General features: G+C 47.5%; 1 protein-coding gene across 1 annotated transcript in view; it reads right to left on the bottom strand.

Moving 5' to 3' along the window:
* Positions 1 to 17,056, bottom strand: part of LOC140201859 (protein transport protein Sec24C-like) — an 80,314-nt gene that overhangs the window by 5,610 nt on the left and 57,648 nt on the right. The window contains exons 16-20 of the mRNA XM_072266596.1: positions 10,546 to 10,688; positions 9,371 to 9,509; positions 5,078 to 5,199; positions 3,218 to 3,397; positions 1,472 to 1,663 (exon numbers count right to left, since the gene is read on the bottom strand). Coding sequence (XP_072122697.1) covers positions 1,472 to 1,663; positions 3,218 to 3,397; positions 5,078 to 5,199; positions 9,371 to 9,509; positions 10,546 to 10,688 — 776 coding nt within the window. The remainder of the gene's footprint in view (positions 1 to 1,471; positions 1,664 to 3,217; positions 3,398 to 5,077; positions 5,200 to 9,370; positions 9,510 to 10,545; positions 10,689 to 17,056) is intronic.

Here is a 17,056-nt window from a genome sequence, read left to right as displayed (position 1 = left end):
GAAAATTTGAGGTTGCACTTAATTTAGTGGGAGGAGAGAATAAATAGGGATTTATTGGGAGGAGAGGAGGAATTTGTTCAGCGGAGGGTAACGAATTTGTAGAATTCATTGCCACAGTTGGCTGTGGAGGTCAAATGATTGGGTATATTTAAACCGGGAGCTGATAGGTTCTTGATTAGTAAGGGTGTCAAAGGTTACAGGGAGAAGGCTGGAGAATGGGGTTGAGAGGAATAATAAATTAAAATCCAAAGCACATTTATTATCAAAGTATGTATACATCATACAACTTTGAGAGTCGTCTCCTTACAGGCAACCACAAATGTAAGTAAGCAAGTAGCATTCAGAATAAAAGTGAGTCCTCAGACATAACGCCCAGAGCAGCTCCACAGCCTCAGGCTCCATTTCACACTAAAACAACCAATGGTGGAATGGCAGAGCAGACTCCATGGGCCGGACAGCCTAATTCCAATCCCAGGTCTTATTGATTAGTGTAAATGGGTGTTTAATGTTCGCCACAGCCTCAGTGGGCTGGTGGGCCCGTTTCCATGGTTACAGTTCTCTGGTACAAACCAGAATAGAGTTTCCTCAATGTGCTCACCCCAGTACCTCTCCCCAGTACACTGTAGACCATGTTACAGAGCAGCAGATAAATAGAAACACGTAAATATGAACCCTAGAAAGCCACACTAAAGGTCAGATGCACAAGATGAAGAGTAGTTACAGTAACTAACAGAAGACAGTTGGGAAGAAAGGGCAGGAAACTGTAGACACTAACACTGGATGAATCAAAACTCACAGCCAGCACCTCCTGGGTCTTACCGGGAGAGTCCTTTTCATGCCTTGTGGCTTCTTGGGCGGAATGTTTGCCATTTGTCTTTTTTTTACAAGGTTGAGTTGCTAGCTCGACGCTCAACTCAGCACAGATTGAAAGTATGCAAGGAACTGGCTGGATTTGAACTGGAGAGTAGTGTACTGTTTTGTCTTGATATTTAAGAAGCGTATGTCAGCTTGATTATCATGATAAAGGGGTTAAACAATAAAGAGGGGTATGAAGTATAGAAGAGCAAGAGGTGACATTATTGAGAATCGGGCGTGAGAATCCCTGTTGGATCATAGAGCAAGAAGCCACGTTTTCAAAGCAAGGGCCTGTCCATTTAAGAGGGCATTTTTCCTTGGGCATTGTGCCTCTGGAATTGTCTACTCAGAGTGTCATGGAGGTGGCATCGTTGAACTGGATGGAGACTTTCAGATATTTAAAATACAACAAAGTAAAAGGGTACGGAGAGAGGGTGAATGAAGGGGGTGTTGAGGGCAAAATTGGATCAGTCATTATTTTATCCAACAGCAGAGTGAGCTTGAAGGGACAGTCAGCTTACTCCTGCACTTCTGTTTACCATATGGGGGCAGCTCAGGGACAAGAGGAGAAGGAGGAGCAAAACTCTATTCACTTGGTCTAACGGACAGTACTGACCACACCACAGTCCACTGCGTTGAAGGAGGGCACCCCGAAGACATTCTGGATCCACTCAGTGGGCGCGTACATCCCGATCCACAGGAGCAGGCTCAGTCCGTCCTCCAGCAGATAAACGCCCTTGGCTGACAGCCACTTGTTGGAGCATCGCACAGCCCGTGGCAAGGATGCCTGGCCCCCATCCAGCTCGTGCTGCAGTTCAGGGAGGGAGAGGGGGAAGGGAGGAGTGAAGGATGGGGAGGGGGAGGAGGGAGGGATGGGGGAGGGGAGGAGGGAGGGAGGGGAGGGGAGGGAGAGAGGGGAAGGAGAGAGGGGGAGAGAGGGGAAGGAAGGAGGGGGAGAGAGGGGAAGGAAGGAGGGGGAGAGAGGGGAAGGAAGGAGGGGGAGAGAGGGGAAGGAAGGAGGGGGAAGGGGAGAGGGGAAGGGGGAGGGGAGGGGGAGGGGAGAGAGGGGAGGGGAGGGGGAGGGGAGAGAGGGGAGGGGAGGGGGAGGGGAGAGAGGGGAGGGGGAAGGGAGAACACATGTGTATGCCTTGAACAGTGCATGTATCTGTATGTGCATATGTGTGCATGTCATGCGTGTATGCATGCATGTGTACATCATAGTATATAGTCTCTGCTTTATTATTTCATATAGTATTATTGCCAATTATTGAACAGTGGTACATTATTATTATCATTCTGCATTTTATTATTAGTTAAGTCTGCACACTGCCAAGCGTGTTTTTAAATGTTGCTGCTGTAACGAAAGAATTTCCCACTAGGGATTGATAAAGTATTTTTTATTATTATTATGGGCTTGTACATGAGTTAGTGTGTGTATCTATGTGTATTTGTATTAAGGACAACCCACCAACTTAATATAACCCCATGCTGTTCATATCAATCGTTTCTCCCATCAATACCCTCTCCCACCTGATTCTCAAACTGCAAACCAGATAGGAAGGGTCCCTCTGCTTTCCCACATCCACAGACGTGATTAACTTCTGCAGCTCTGTTGCAGGAGAGGTTCTGAGTCAGTGGACACGACGGTCACGGGCAGGTGCACCACACCCCCTCATTGAAGCAGGCACCATTCTGACGGGGTTTGTCGGAGTTTCGGGTCAGAGGAGATACCTCAGTAGAGGTATATAGAACTGGGGTTGGGGCGGGAAGTGTGTCTCGGGAACGGTTGTGGGTAAGAAGGAAAGCCTTCATTCAGTGGGTGGTGAATCTCAGAAGACTGAAGCCTGGAGAATGGAGGACTATCTCTGTGTGTGGGCGGGAAAGGGGCCTGTTTTGTTGATTGTTTTATTTTGATGTGACTTGCTGAGAACTATGGACGTACAACACGGGCAAACTGTGTGGGGACTACTGCACGCTGCCTCCAGCGGATCCCTAGGTGTGTTGGATGTTAACGCAAACAACGTATTTCACACAGCATGCTAGAGGAACTTAGCAGGTCAGGCAGCATCTATGGAAAAGACTAAACACTCAACATTTCAGACTGAATCCTGAAGAGGGGTCCCAGCCCAAAACGTCAACTGTTTACTCTTTTCGATAGATGCTGCCTGGCCTGCTCAGTTCCTCCAGCACTTCTTGTGTGTTGCTTTGGATTTCCAGAACCTGCAGATTTTCCCATGTCTGTGACGCATTTCACTGTATGTTTCGATGTCCACGTGATAAATAAATCTGAACACCACCAGTGTCGCTGTGGGAGGCACTGTTCAAGGCAGCCAGGGTTCATGACAACAGCCGGAATACTTACTACTGGCAAAAGACGAGGGTAGAAGAAGGCATTGGTTTCTGCGATATCCATAGACATAACCATGTGCCTGAGGTAGACCCTCTCATCGATGGAGGAATCTGGCCCTGCCAGGAGAACTTTACTCTTCCGCAGACAATTCAAATACAAAGGCAGGACTTTTAGGAATTGTGGCATCACCATCTATTGGGAGTAAGGCATCAGCATTAGTTCAGTTGCTTTCAATTACCCCGACCTCTAGGCTGAGGGACCCAGGTCTCCTTTTCAACTCTTACGCAGTTAAACTTCTCCTCTTCAAAGTATCAGAGTCATAGAACACAGAACAGTGCAGTCCTTTCGGCCCACAATGCGATGCCAGCCCTTTAACCCATTCCAAAATCAATCTGACCCTTCTCTCTCACAGAGCCCCTCATTTTTTCTTTCATCCATGTGCCTGAGACTCTTAAACGTCCTTAATATATCTGCCTCTGCCATCACCCCTGACACCATGCACCCAGCACTCCGAGTGAAAAAAAACTACCTCTAATATCTCCCCCTGTACTTTTCCCCAAATACTTTAAGGTTATGCCCTCTCCGGTTAGCCATTTCTCCCCCGGGAGGAAGGCCAAGATCAAGCATTCACGTCAGGCATTACAGGGTTAAGTCCAGGGTAAACCTGGGTTGAGATTGTGCTTGCCTTCGGCTCCCTGCCTCTTAGCTACAGCTTATATTCTTCCTCCCAACAACCATCCTTTCAAAGTAGTCAAACCCGCTTAACTGGGACTCTTGCTCCCAGTAGAGAAAGGAATGCCCAGAGTATGATTTACTCGAGGAAGGGGAGAGGTGATCAAGGCCAGTTCAGAACACACACCTTGATTTCTAAACTCTGTGTAATCTCTGAGCAACAGACACACAACAGCCTGTACCCTATAGAACACAGAACAGCAGAGCACAGTACAGGCTTTTTGGCCCATGATATTGTGCCAAGCATTTAACCCACTCAAAGATCAATCTAACCCAGGGGTTCCCAGCCTTTTATATGCCATGGACCAATACCATTAAACATGGACTCCAGGTTGGGAACCCTTGATCTAACCTTTCCCTCCCACATAGCCCTCCGTTTTTTTTTTCATCCTTTTGTCTCTCTAAGAGTCTCTTAATTTATCTGTACCACCACCCCGGCAGCATGTTCCACACAATCACTAATCTCTGTATGAAAAAAAATCTCTCCCATACTTTCCTCCAATCATCTTAAAATTATGTCCCCTCATATTGGCCATTTCCACCAGGGAAAAAGTCTCTAGCTCTCCACTCGTTCTATACCTCTAAACATCTTGTAAACCTCTATCGTTGCCTCTCATCCTCCTTCGCCCCAGCTCAATCAACCCACCCTCTTAAGACGTGCTCTCTAATCGAAGCAGCATCCTAGTAAATCTCCTCAGCGCCATCTCTAATGCCTCTAAATTCTTCCTATAATGAAGTAACCAGAACTGAACCATGCAATGCACGTAGGAGATTATGGACTCCTGATATGAAGAACCCAAGCCAATAACTCCATTTCAGGTTCAATGACCAATGAACTTGGATCCCAATTACCGATCAACTGACCCTTCCAACAGCAAGGGCAAAGGATGGCATTTTTATGAAATTATGGATCTATATGCCCGGATCCCTCCATTCCTCAATGCTTGACTGTTCACCGTGTAAATCTACCTGATTTGTCCTCTCAAAGTGCAACACCTCACACTTGTCTGCATTAAACTCCATCTGCCATCTATCAGCCCATTTTTCCAGTTGGTCCAGATCCCCACTGCAAGCTTTAATAGGTCCTCTTGCCGAGTCACGCCGAGTGCAAGTATCAGATGGCAGGGCTCCGGGTCTCACCTGGCCTCCGTGGGCCGAAGTTTGGGCACAGTGCCTTCGGTAACAGGCCAACATCCGAGTGACGCGGCTCACCAGCTCGTCCCGCACCATTTTCGTGGAACGACCAAGCATACTGTGGTAAGCTGCCGATAAAAGAGACATCACACTGATTGAGTGTTACATCTGCTTGTGGAAATGCCAGCCACAAGAAGTAGTAGTCCCAGTGGGTTTGTCCGGCCAAACAATTCTTCGATAAGTAATAAAGTAAATGAAAATAAACGCACGTAGTTTTGTCTGTAACTCATGGGATGACTAATCTTCAGTTACAGACACTCTGTGACACTGTTAGAAGGATGTAGCACACTTAAGACTGCATTTCATCACAGTGCATTGTAAAGCTCCACTTGAGATTTGTCTGCTTACAGGCAGCCAGAAAACAAGAAATCCAAAAGAACCCAATTTTTAAAAAAAGACCAACACCCAATGCACAGAGAGAGAGGAAAAATATCACAAATCCCGCAAACAATGAAAGCAAGCAGATAGCAGAGTAAGTGTCGCAGAACGACGAGCACAACCAGCCTGACCCCCAGTCCTGACACCCTGCCTTTTCAGTCCATTTGGCCCGGCATTTAAATTATCCAAACATCAAGTTGTCCCCCATACTAGGACCCGGGCCCTGTCTCGCTGATACACTCGGGGCCTGGACCCTGCTGTCTCATTTCAACCCATACCCAATCTTTACAAATTGGCCCGGCACTTAGATCGATTCAACCTCACTCTCAGTTTAGGTGGACGAACTCCGAGGCTCCCCTGCACTGACTTTTCTCTACCCTTCTCGTTCCAACTGGCTCCCTAGATGCTGATATTCACTACAGAGACCTGTAGATTTCAGGGCACAGAGGAGACTCAAAGGCCTTTGGAACTAGACAGGAGAACAGAGGGGCATAGGATCAGCCCTGACCTCACCAAATGGAGGGACAGATTGCTCTCTTAGCCTTTAGGATCTATACCTCTGTGTTCCTGGAGCCATAAGGGAATGAGGGAAATGATGGGAGTTCTCCTGAATCCTCGTACCTTTCACTGCTCAGCCCATTCCCAGAGAGAACCTAAACAAAGGAGATGGTCGTTGACTTCAGGAGGACACAGAGCGACCACTCTCCGCTGAACGTCGACGACTCCTCCGTAGAGATCGCTAAGAACACCAAATTTCTTGGTGTTCACCTGGCGGAGAACCTCACCTGGTCCCTCAACACCAGCTCCATAGCAAAGAAAGCCCAGCAGCGTCTCTACTTTCTGCGAAGGCTGAAAAAAGTCCATCTCCCACCCCCATCCTCTCCACATTCTACAGAGGTTGTATTGAGAGCATCCTGAGCAGCTGCATCACTGCCTGGTTCGGAAATTGCACCATCTCGGATCGCAAGATAGTGAGGTCAGCTGAGAAGATCATCGGGGTTTCTCCTCCCGCCATCACAGACATTTACACCACACGCTGCATCCGTAAAGCAAACAGCATTATGAAGGACCACACATACCCCTCATATAAACTCTTCTCCCTCCTGCCATCTGGATAAAGGCACCGAAGCATTTGGGCTCTCACGACCAGACTATGTGACAGTTTCTTCCCCCAAGCCATCAGACTCCTCAATACCCAGAGCCTGGACTGACACCAACCTACTGCCCTCTACTGTGTCTATTGTCTTGTTTATTATTTATTGTAGTGCCTGCACTTTATGCAGTCCTGGATAGGTCTGTAGTCTAGTGTAGCTTTCGTGTTTTTTCTTACGTAGTTCAGTGTAGTTTTTGTATTGTTTCATGTAGCACCATGGTCCTGGAAAACGTCTCATTTTTACTATGTTCTGTACCAGCAGTTATGGTTGAAATGACAATAAAAAGTGACTTGACTTGACTTGACTTGAAACATCCCTGCGAACCAGCAGCCACTAGCACCCGGAATGGAGAGCTAATTTTCATGGCTTTTATGCTCTGTGTATGTAAGCCTATGACAATAAACTGGACTTGCAAAGGGGAGAAGGGTGTGTAATTAGTGATCGTCCCAGGGTCTCGGCAAAGTCTGGAGAGCTGTCAGCTTTCCCTGGGTTCATGGTGGGAGAGTGAAATTCCATTGGGGTTATCTTGTCTGCCCTGAAGTTGCTGGCCTGTAGGTTAAAGTAGGCCAGATGCGTTAGCCTCTTGTTACAGCTGTGACTCGCCTGAGAAGTCTTGTGGTTGGCAGTGGGGGGGGGGGGGGGGGATGCTTGGAAGGTCCCTAGATTAAACAAGCAGATCGCCCCAGTGCAACACACACAAAGTGCTGAAGGAACTCAGCAGGTCAGATAGCATCTGAGGAGGGAAATAAACATTCAGGGTTTCCCGCCTCCTTCCCTTTATTACATTGTCCTCTCCTCCTTCTTCAGCCCTTTACTTTTACCCCTCCCCTCCCACCCTCTCACATCAGCACCCCCTCTCCTACCCACCCACCATCCCCCTCACCTGGTCTCACCTTTCTGCTGCCAGTTTATACTCTTCCCCCCTCCCCCAGCCACCCTTCCTCCACCTTCTTATTCTGGCTTCTGCCTCCTCCTTCTCCAGTCCTAATGAGGGGTCTCGGCCCAAAACATCCAGCATTTTTTAAAATTGATATATTGAGATCCAGCATGGAATAGGCCCTTCCAGCCCTTCGAGCCGCATTGCCCAGCAAACCCCCGATTTAATCCTAGCCGACCACGTGCTCAAGATCTCCAGTACCAGCAGAATTTTGCATCTGAGATCTTCCCAACCTGGAGTCCATGGTCCCCTCGCTTTATGGAGTTGGTCCACGGCATACAAGAGGTTGGGAAGCTCTGATCCTAATGGATGTCACGTACACGAGGAACGCACCAGTGTGGAGCATCTCAGGGTTGAATTGGCCCTTCAGCCCACAACATCAGACTGTTGAGGAAGTTCCGCAGGAGTTCCCAAATCCTAAGGACTTTCTGCAGGGGCACAATTGGGAGCATCCTGACTGGCTGCATCACTGCCTGGTATGGGAACTGTACCTCCCTCAATCGCAAGACTCTGCAGAGAGTGGTGTGGACAGCCCAGCGCATCTGTAGATGTGAACTTCTCACTATTCAGGACAGTTACAAAGACAGGTGTGTAAAAAGGGCCCGAAGGATCATTGGGGACCCGAGTCACCCCAACCACAAACTGTTCCAGCTGCTACCATCTGGGAAGTGGTACCGCTGCATAAAAGCCAGGACCAACAGGATCCGGGACAGCTTCTTCCACCAGGCCATCAGACTGATTATTTCACGCTGACACAATTGTATTTCTTTGCTATATTGACTGTCCTGTTGTACATACCACTTATTACAAATTACTATCATTTGCACATTTAGACGGAGACGTAACAAAGATTTTTACTTCTCATGTATGTGAAGGATATAAGAAATAAAGTCAACTCAAATTAATTCAAATCTCCACTGCTCATTATAGCCACTCACACTAATCTCTTTTACCCTCGCTAGATTGGTAACTTTCTAAAGACTACAGACTGACTGGCATATCAGCCATGCTTATCATATCATATATCAGCTCCCTATGCTTCAGCTGCAATCATTTCCTTCCCAAATCCCTCCCCCACCCCCTATGATGATGTTAATTGGTAAAGACCAGGGGCCAGGGGAGTCACTTCATTTATTCTTCACATAATCATAACCCTGCCCTCCCAGCCATTCTCTGGCTAAACAAATTCCTCCTCATCTCCATTCTAAATGGACGTCGCTCTATTCTGAGACTGTGCCCTCCGCTCTTATACTCCCCCACCAAAGGAAACATCCTCTCAACGTACACTCTATCAAAGCCTTTCAACATTCGATGGGTTTCAATGAGGTTCCCTTTTCATTCTTCCAAATTCCAATGAGTACCGACCCAGAGCCAAACGTTGCTCATGTGATAAGCCGTTCAATCCCAGAAGCATTTTCGTACATATTTGGAATGTGGGAGGAAACCCACATGGGTCACAGGGAGAACATCCTTACCAACAGCGGCAGGAATTGAACCTAGATGGCTGGCAATGTAAAGCATTACACCAGCCACTACATTACTGTTACACCCAGCCCTTCCAGTTTCTCCTCATAAGTGTAACTCAATAAGCCAAGCAACATCATGATGAATCTCTTCTGCGCCCTCTCCTGCACTACCCCATCTTTCCTGGGGCCTTCCGCAAAGTGACAGCCAGGCATGAGGTCCCACATCACGTGCCCCAAATCACCCTCGGCTTCTGGAACCCTGGGCAGTCCTGCTCACCTCAGTCAGCTGCCGTGCTCTACTCACCGGTCTTGGCGAAGTAGTTCAACAGGGTTTCAGCCTGGGACGTCCTGAAGGTATCAACCAGCCGGCCGGAGCAGTTGAGAGCAACATTATGAATTCTGAGTCTGCGCTGCCCACCAAGCGTTGTGTAGAGGAGAACAAACTGAGGGGCAAGGAACAAGAACAGTCAGTTCCGGGTGTGTAGCAAGAAGACTAGCCTGGCTGCACAAGCAAGCAAACAGCACACCTTTGGATAACTACTACATACATGGATTTCTATGTTAAGTGGTGTAGTGGCATTGGCACCGGACTTCAGAGCAAGAGGTCCCGGGTTCGAATCCGGCCGGCTCCTTGCATGAATTCCATCTGTGCTGGCTCTTCCTTGTGAAACAGACAAATTCTAAAGAAATGGCAAGGTTTCTGCCTCACAACACACTGGAGGAACTCAGAAGGTCGGGTAGCATCCATGGAAACAATCAGTCAACGTTTCCACGGATGCTGCCCGACCTGCTGAGTTCCTCCAGCGTGTTGTGAGTGTTGCTTTGACCCCAGCATCTGCAGAGTATTTTGTGTTTAAGGTTTCTGCCTGATATGCCAAACACGGGGAGGAAAAACAATATGTCATGAAAAACTAAATTCTTCACTGTCTCTTAGCACATGTGACTATAATAAATCAGTAGTAGTAGTGTAGAGTGATCACTGGATTGAGTATAATATTCTCCTAAATCAGGGGTTCCCAGCCTGTTTAATGTCACAGCCCCCTACCATTATCCAAGGGGCCTGTGGACGCCCGGCTGGGAATCCCATCCTAAAGGGTGCCCTGGATGTTAGGGTGGATTCTCGTAATGGCAAACGCACATGCGTGACTGTAGATCTCGTCTGCCCAGTCCGCCAGAGCCGACTTCGCATGCTAGGACAGACGTGTCCTTATCTCACCCGGGTAAAATTCCCACCAGCTATCCTCACTCGGTTTAGCCCTCCTGTCGAAGGAGTGTACCGGGGTGAGACCGCTGTCGTATGCAAACAGCTACTTGGAGCCACAGGTGGGAACTGAGTGTGCGGTGGGAACCAAAGGTGAGTGAGCTGCCCCAGAATGGACACGACAAGCCCCTTCACCAGAGGTGCTACCCTTCCCTGGACTCTGCTGTAACGTTCTACAAAATGATGGTTAGCGTGGAGGAAATATAATGAGGATTTACCTGTATGAGCACACCATCCTTTTCCTGCAGCTTCCCATCATGTTTGAACTCCACCAGCAGGGCTTTGTCACTGTCAATTGCAGCCAGTTCCACCTCAGCTGAGTTCATGAGCAACGAGCCGTAGTAGTTAATCGCTCTGATACCTGGGCCCAGAGCAAAACAATGTTCAAAGCATCTCTCCCTCCCATAATGTTCTCACGTCTAGAGTATGATTGCTGCCTTTGGCAAGGTCATAGCCCAAATCCTTCACCTCCATGGGTGCGGCCTGACCCACCGAGTTCCTCCAGCAGAGGCCTCTGACTGGGAAATGGGAGCCTAGGCTATTGGTCAGCCACTTTCTTCAGTGGGTGGAGATGGAGGAAACTGCAAAGGCCAAGATGGACAGAGGTGTGGAGCCTCCGGTGGTGGGTGTGCCTGTTTCAGACTTTGTTTCAGGCCAAGTCTGGACAACCTCTGGACGGTGGTTTGGGGGGAGGGGAGAGACCCTCACTTCAAGAAGCTTTCTGTTTTCAACTTTTTAATATGGACTGATGGACTGTGCACATGATGTCCATGTAGAGCAGTTGAATCTGATACAACCTGGATTCCCTCCCCAGTCCATATATAGCAGAGTACATCCATCAGCTAGCTAAGAACATGAAAGACAGAAACAAAAGTAGGCCCCCAAATCTGCTCCACCATTCAATAAGATCAAGGTTCATCCAATCTGCACTTTACTGCCCTTGAATGGAAGGTCCTGTAAAAAGTAATGGATACAGCCCAGTCCATCACGGGTAAAGCCCTCCCCACCATTGAGCCCATCTACATGAAATGCTCTCACCAGAAAGCAGAATCCATCATCACCGTTCCCACCACCCAGGACATGCTCTCTTCTCACTGCTGCCATCAGAAAGAAGGTACAGGATCCTCAAGACTCACACCACCAGGTTCAGGAACAGTTATTACCCCTCAACCGTAAGGTTCTTGAACCAAAGGGGATAACTTCACACGCCCATCATTGAAATGTGCCCACAACCTATGGACACACTTTCAAGGACTCTTCATCTCATGTTCTTGATATTTATTGCTTATTTATTTATTATTATTTCTTTCTTTGTATTTGCACAGTTTGTAGTAATTTGCACATGGGCTGAATGCCCTAGTTGGGTGATCTTTCATTGGTTCTCTTATGGTTATTATTCTATGGATTTGTTGAGTATGCCCACAAGAAAATGAATCTCAGGTTTTATATGGTGACATATATGTACTTTGATAATAAATTTATTTTGAACTTCTTTCATCTCTCTAACCAGACCCCTTCATTTCCCTGTGTTTAAATATCTCTCAGCCTCCATCTTGAATATACTGAAAGACTCTGTGCAGTATTGTGTTACTAAGGACTTGGCAAGTTTCCAAGCCATCATATCCCTTAGCTGCAAAAGGCTCAGAGTGATCTTCCTTCCAGGTACAGTGCAAGAGTGATCAGACCAAAAGAAATCATTGAATCATACGGTATAGAAATGGAGCCATCACACCATACCGTCCATGCCGATTATAACGTCCAGTTACACCAATCCTACCTGCCTGTATCCCACTATCCATCCTTAATCCCATTATTTTATTAAAGTCATAGGAAAGTACAGAACAGAAACAGGCCCTTCAGCCCATCTAGTCCATGCCAAAACTCCTCCCCCTGCCATTTTCTCATCAATCTCCCTCTTTTCCCCTGATTTCACCACTCACCTACATACAAGGGGTAATTTGCAATAGCCAGTTAATATACCAACATGCACATCTTTGGGATGTGTGGGAAAATCTGGTGCTCTTGGAAGAAACCCGATGCAAAAACGTGCAAACTCCACACAGACATCATCCAAGTCAAGGCGCGAACTGGGATCTTTGGCACTTTTGAGGTGGTGGCTTCACTAACAGGAGAGATTGTGCAGTTGCTGGAGATCCAGAGCAACGCACACAAAGTGCCGGGGGGAATTCAGCAGGACTGCCGAAGGGTCTCGGCCCGAAATGTTGACTGTACTCTTTTCCGTAGATGCTGCCTGGCCTGTTGAGTTCCTCCAGCACTTTGTGTGTGTGTTGCTTGGATTTCCAGAATCTCATTTGTAGTTGACGTTACTGGCTGAGGCCCTTCATCAGGACTGCAAAGGAAGAGGGAAGAAACCAGAGCAATGCTAATATCAGAGAATTTAAACACTCTGATAATAGTATATCAGAGTGTATACTACATACTCTGGAGGGGAAGGACTAGAAGGTGGCAGGTGATAGGTGAGACCAGGTGAGGGGGTAAGTGGATAGATTGGAGGTGGGAGGTGGTAATGGCTCTACCAGCTGCATAACTGTGCCATTCATAACATTACTATTTGTGCTGGCGCGTGGCCAAGTGGTTAAGGCGTTCGTCTAGTGATTTGAAGGTCACTAGTTCGAGCCTTGGCTGAGGCAGTGTGTGTGTCCTCGAGCAAGGCACTTAACCACACATTGCTCTGCGACGACACCGGTGCCAAGCTGTATGGGTCCTAATGCCCTTCCCTTGGACAACATCGGTGGCGTGGAGAGGGGAGACTTGCAGCATGGGCAACTGCCGGTCTTCCATACAACTTTGCCCAGGTCTGCGCCCTGGAAACCTTCCAAGGCGCAAATCCATGGTCTCATGAGACTAACGGATGCCTATATTTGAAACCAAACTACATTTCATTAAATAAGGGCAACACAGAGCGTCATAGGAAGTCATTCCTGCCTGTGGCCATCAAACTTTACAACTCCTCCCTTGGAGGGTCAGACACCCTGAGCCAATAGGCTGGTCCTGGACTTACTTCCTGGCATAATTTACATATTACTATTTAATTATTTATGGTTTTATTACTATTTAATTATTTATGGTGCAACTGTAATGAAAACCAATTTCCTTCGGGATCAATAAAGTATGACTATGACTATTATAAACCCTACTGATGTTTTGAAATAAAATGGCTGAATAATAATTGACCAAATGTCTAGCGCTTCTGACAGACTGCAGAGTTAGGCAAATTATATGACTGCTTGTCTCCCCTGTCTCCGTGGAAGCAGCGATATCTGCCTCTCCCTTGTTAGTGACAGCGAGAACCTGAGGGACGTCAACACGTTTGAGTGAACAGTTAGTTTTCGATGGACTGTAGACTGTGGTCTCTGTTAGGGGCTTTGCTGTTGCTTGCATGGTGAGTGGTGGAAATGCTGATGCTTTATGCTGGAATAGGTGGGGGTGGGGGAGGGCTGACGCAGCTTGTGCGTCGGGGGTAGGGGGCTTGGGGTTCTTACATTATTTTCTGTCATTCATTCTTTGGGATTTTTTTCTTCTGTTTCGAGAATGTCTGTGGAGAGTAAGAATTTGAGGTTGTATAGTGTATAGATTCCCTGATATTAAATAGAACCAATGAACCATCCGTTCAGCAAGGTTACACTCTTGTTTTGCTAGAGTAATTGTAAAATTACCAAAAAGTTCAAAGTGCAATGTAAATTTATTATCAAAGTACAGACATTGATAATACAGACATTGTGAATTGTGAGGAGGATGTTATGAGAATGCAGGGTGACTTGGACAGGTTGGGTGAGTGGGCAGATGCATGGCAAATGCAGTTTAATGTGGATAAATGTGAGGTTATCCACTTTGGTGGCAAGAACAGGAAGGCAGATTACTATCTGAATGGTGTCAAGTTAGGAAAAGGGGAAGTACAACGAGATCTAGGTGTCCTTGTTCATCAGTCACTAAAAGTAAGCATGCAGGTACAGCAAGCAATGAAGAAAGCTAATGGCATGCTGGCCTTTATAACAAGGGGAATTGAGTATAGGAGCAAAGAGGTCCTCCTGCAGTTGTACAGGGCCCTGGTTAGACCACACCTGGAATTTTGTGTACAGTTTTGGTCTCCAAATTTAAGGAAGGACATTCTAGCTATTGAGGGAGTGCAGGGTAGGTTCATGAGGTTAATTCCCAGGATGGCGGGACTGTCATATGTTGAAAGATTGGAGCGACTGGGGTTGTATACACTGGAATTTAGAAGGATGAGAGGGGATCTGACTGAAACACATAAGATTATTAAGGGATTGGACACGCTAGAGGCAGGAAACATGTTCCCGATGTTGGGGGAGTCCAGAACCAGAGGCCACAGTTTAAGAGTAAGGGGTAGACAATTTAGAACGGAGTTGAGGAAAAACTTTTTCACACAGAGGGTTGTGGTTCTGTGGAATGCTCTGCCTCAGAAGGCAGTGGAGGCCAATTCTCTGGATTCTTCCAAAAAAGAGTTAGATAGAGCTCTTAAAGATAGCGGAGTGAAGGGATATTGGGAGAAGGCAGGAAAAGGATACTGATTGTGGATGATCAGCCATGATCACAGTGAATGGTGGTGCTGGCTTGAAGGGCTGAATGGCCTACTCCTGCACCTATTGTCTATTGACATGTCACCAAACACAATCCTGAGATTCATTTTCTTGTGGATATAAATAAATCAACAGAATAGTAACTATCCAGAATCAATGAAAGACTGCACCAACTAGGGCGTTCAACCACAGTGTAGAAAAAGTGTGCAAACAGGAAAAAAAAGAAGAAATAATAATAAATAAATAAGCAATAAATATGGAGAACATGAAATGAAGAGTCCTTGAAAGTGAGTCCATTGGTTGTGTGGGAACGTTTCAATGATGGAGCAAGTGAAGTTGAGTGAACCTATGTTTCATGAGCCTGATGGTTGGGAGGTAATAACTATTCCTGAACCTGGTGGTTGTACCTAAAGGAAGATTAGCGGTGGCACGGTAGCATAAATGCAAATACTGTGCCAGACACCTAGGCTCTGTTCCGCCACTCTCTATAAGATTCCCCGTGACCTTGTGGGTTTTCTCCAGGTGTTCCAGTTTCCTCCCAAATTCGAAAGACATACAGGTTGGTAAGTTACACCTGCAAAATGCTGGAGGAACTCAATAGGCGAGGCAGCATCTATGGAAAGGAGTAAACCATCTAGGTTTTGGGCTGAGACCCTTCATCAGGACTGGACAGGAAGGGGGAAGAAGTCAGAATAAGAATGTGGGGGGAGGGGAGGAAGTAGTACATGGTGGCAGGTGACAGGTGGAACAGGGAGAGGGAGGAGGGGTGAAGTAAAGAGCTGGGAATTTGGTTAGTGAAAGAGATAAAGGGCTGGGGAAGGGGGAAATCTGATAGGAGAGGACAGAATATGATGGAAGAAAGGGAGGGGGAGGAGCACCAGAGGGAGGTGATGGGCAGGTAAGGAGATAAGGTGAGAGAGAGAAACAGGAAAGGGAAACGGTGAATGAGAGGGGGAGCATTTACGAGATACTCAAGAAATCAATGTTCATACCATGGGAAACAACAGGGATTCTGCAGATGCTGGAAATTCAAGCAACAGATTGCCACCTCCAACGGGATCCCACCACTAAGCACATCTTTCCCTCCCCCCCTCTCTCTGCATTCCGCAGGGATTGCTCCCTACGCAACTCCCTTGTCCATTCGTCCCCACCATCCCTCCCCACTGATCTCCCTCCTGGCACTTATCCGTGTAAGCGGAACAAGTGCTGCACATGCCCTTACACTTCCTCCCTTACCACCATTCAGGGCCCCAAACAGTCCTTCCAGGTGAGGCAACACTTCACCTGTGAGTCGACTGGGGTGATATACTGCGTCCGGTGCTCCCGATGTGGCCTTTTATATATTGGCGAGACCCGACGCAGACTGGGAGACCGCTTTGCTGAACATCTACGCTCTGTCTGCCAGAGAAAGCAGGATCTCCCAGTGGCCACACATTTTAATTCCACATCCCATTCCCATTCTGACATGTCTATCCACGGCCTCCTCTACTGTAAAGATGAAGCCACACTCAGGTTGGAGGAACAACACCTTATATTCCGTCTGGGTAGCCTCCAACCTGATGGCATGAACATCGACTTCTCTAAATTCCGCTAATGCCCCACCTCCCCCTCGTACCCCATCTGTTACTTATTTTTATACACACATTCTTTCTCTCACTCTCCTTTTTCTCCCTCTGTCCCTCTGAATATACCCCTTGCCCATCCTCTGGGTACCCGCCCCCCCGCGACTGTCTTTCTTCCCGGACCTCCTGTCCCATGATCCTCTCATATCCCTTTTGCCTATCACCTGTCCAGCTCCTCGCTCCATCCCTCCTCCTCCTGTCTTCTCCTGTCATTTTGGATCTCCCCCTCCCCCTCCAACTTTCAAATCCCTTACTCACTCTTCCTTCAGTTAGTCCTGACGAAGGGTCTCGGCCTGAAACGTCGACTGCACCTCTTCCTAGAGATGCTGCCTGGCCTGCCGCGTTCACCAGCAACTTTTATGTGTGTTGCTTCATACCATCGGGTTGGAGGCTACACAGATGGAATGTACAGTGTTGCTCCTCCAACCTGAGTGTGGCCTCATTGTGGTCAGTAAGTTAATTGGTCTCATGGGTACAATTGGGCAGTGCATACTCATTGGGTCAAAAGGCCTTGTTACCATACTGTACCTGTAAATAAATACATTTTT

The sequence above is a fragment of the Mobula birostris genome, chromosome 8 (genome assembly GCF_030028105.1).
Source record: "Mobula birostris isolate sMobBir1 chromosome 8, sMobBir1.hap1, whole genome shotgun sequence".
Lineage (NCBI taxonomy): Eukaryota > Metazoa > Chordata > Chondrichthyes > Myliobatiformes > Myliobatidae > Mobula > Mobula birostris.
The sequence above is the reverse complement of the archived record's forward strand: the minus strand, read 5'-3'. Positions and strand labels throughout refer to the sequence as shown.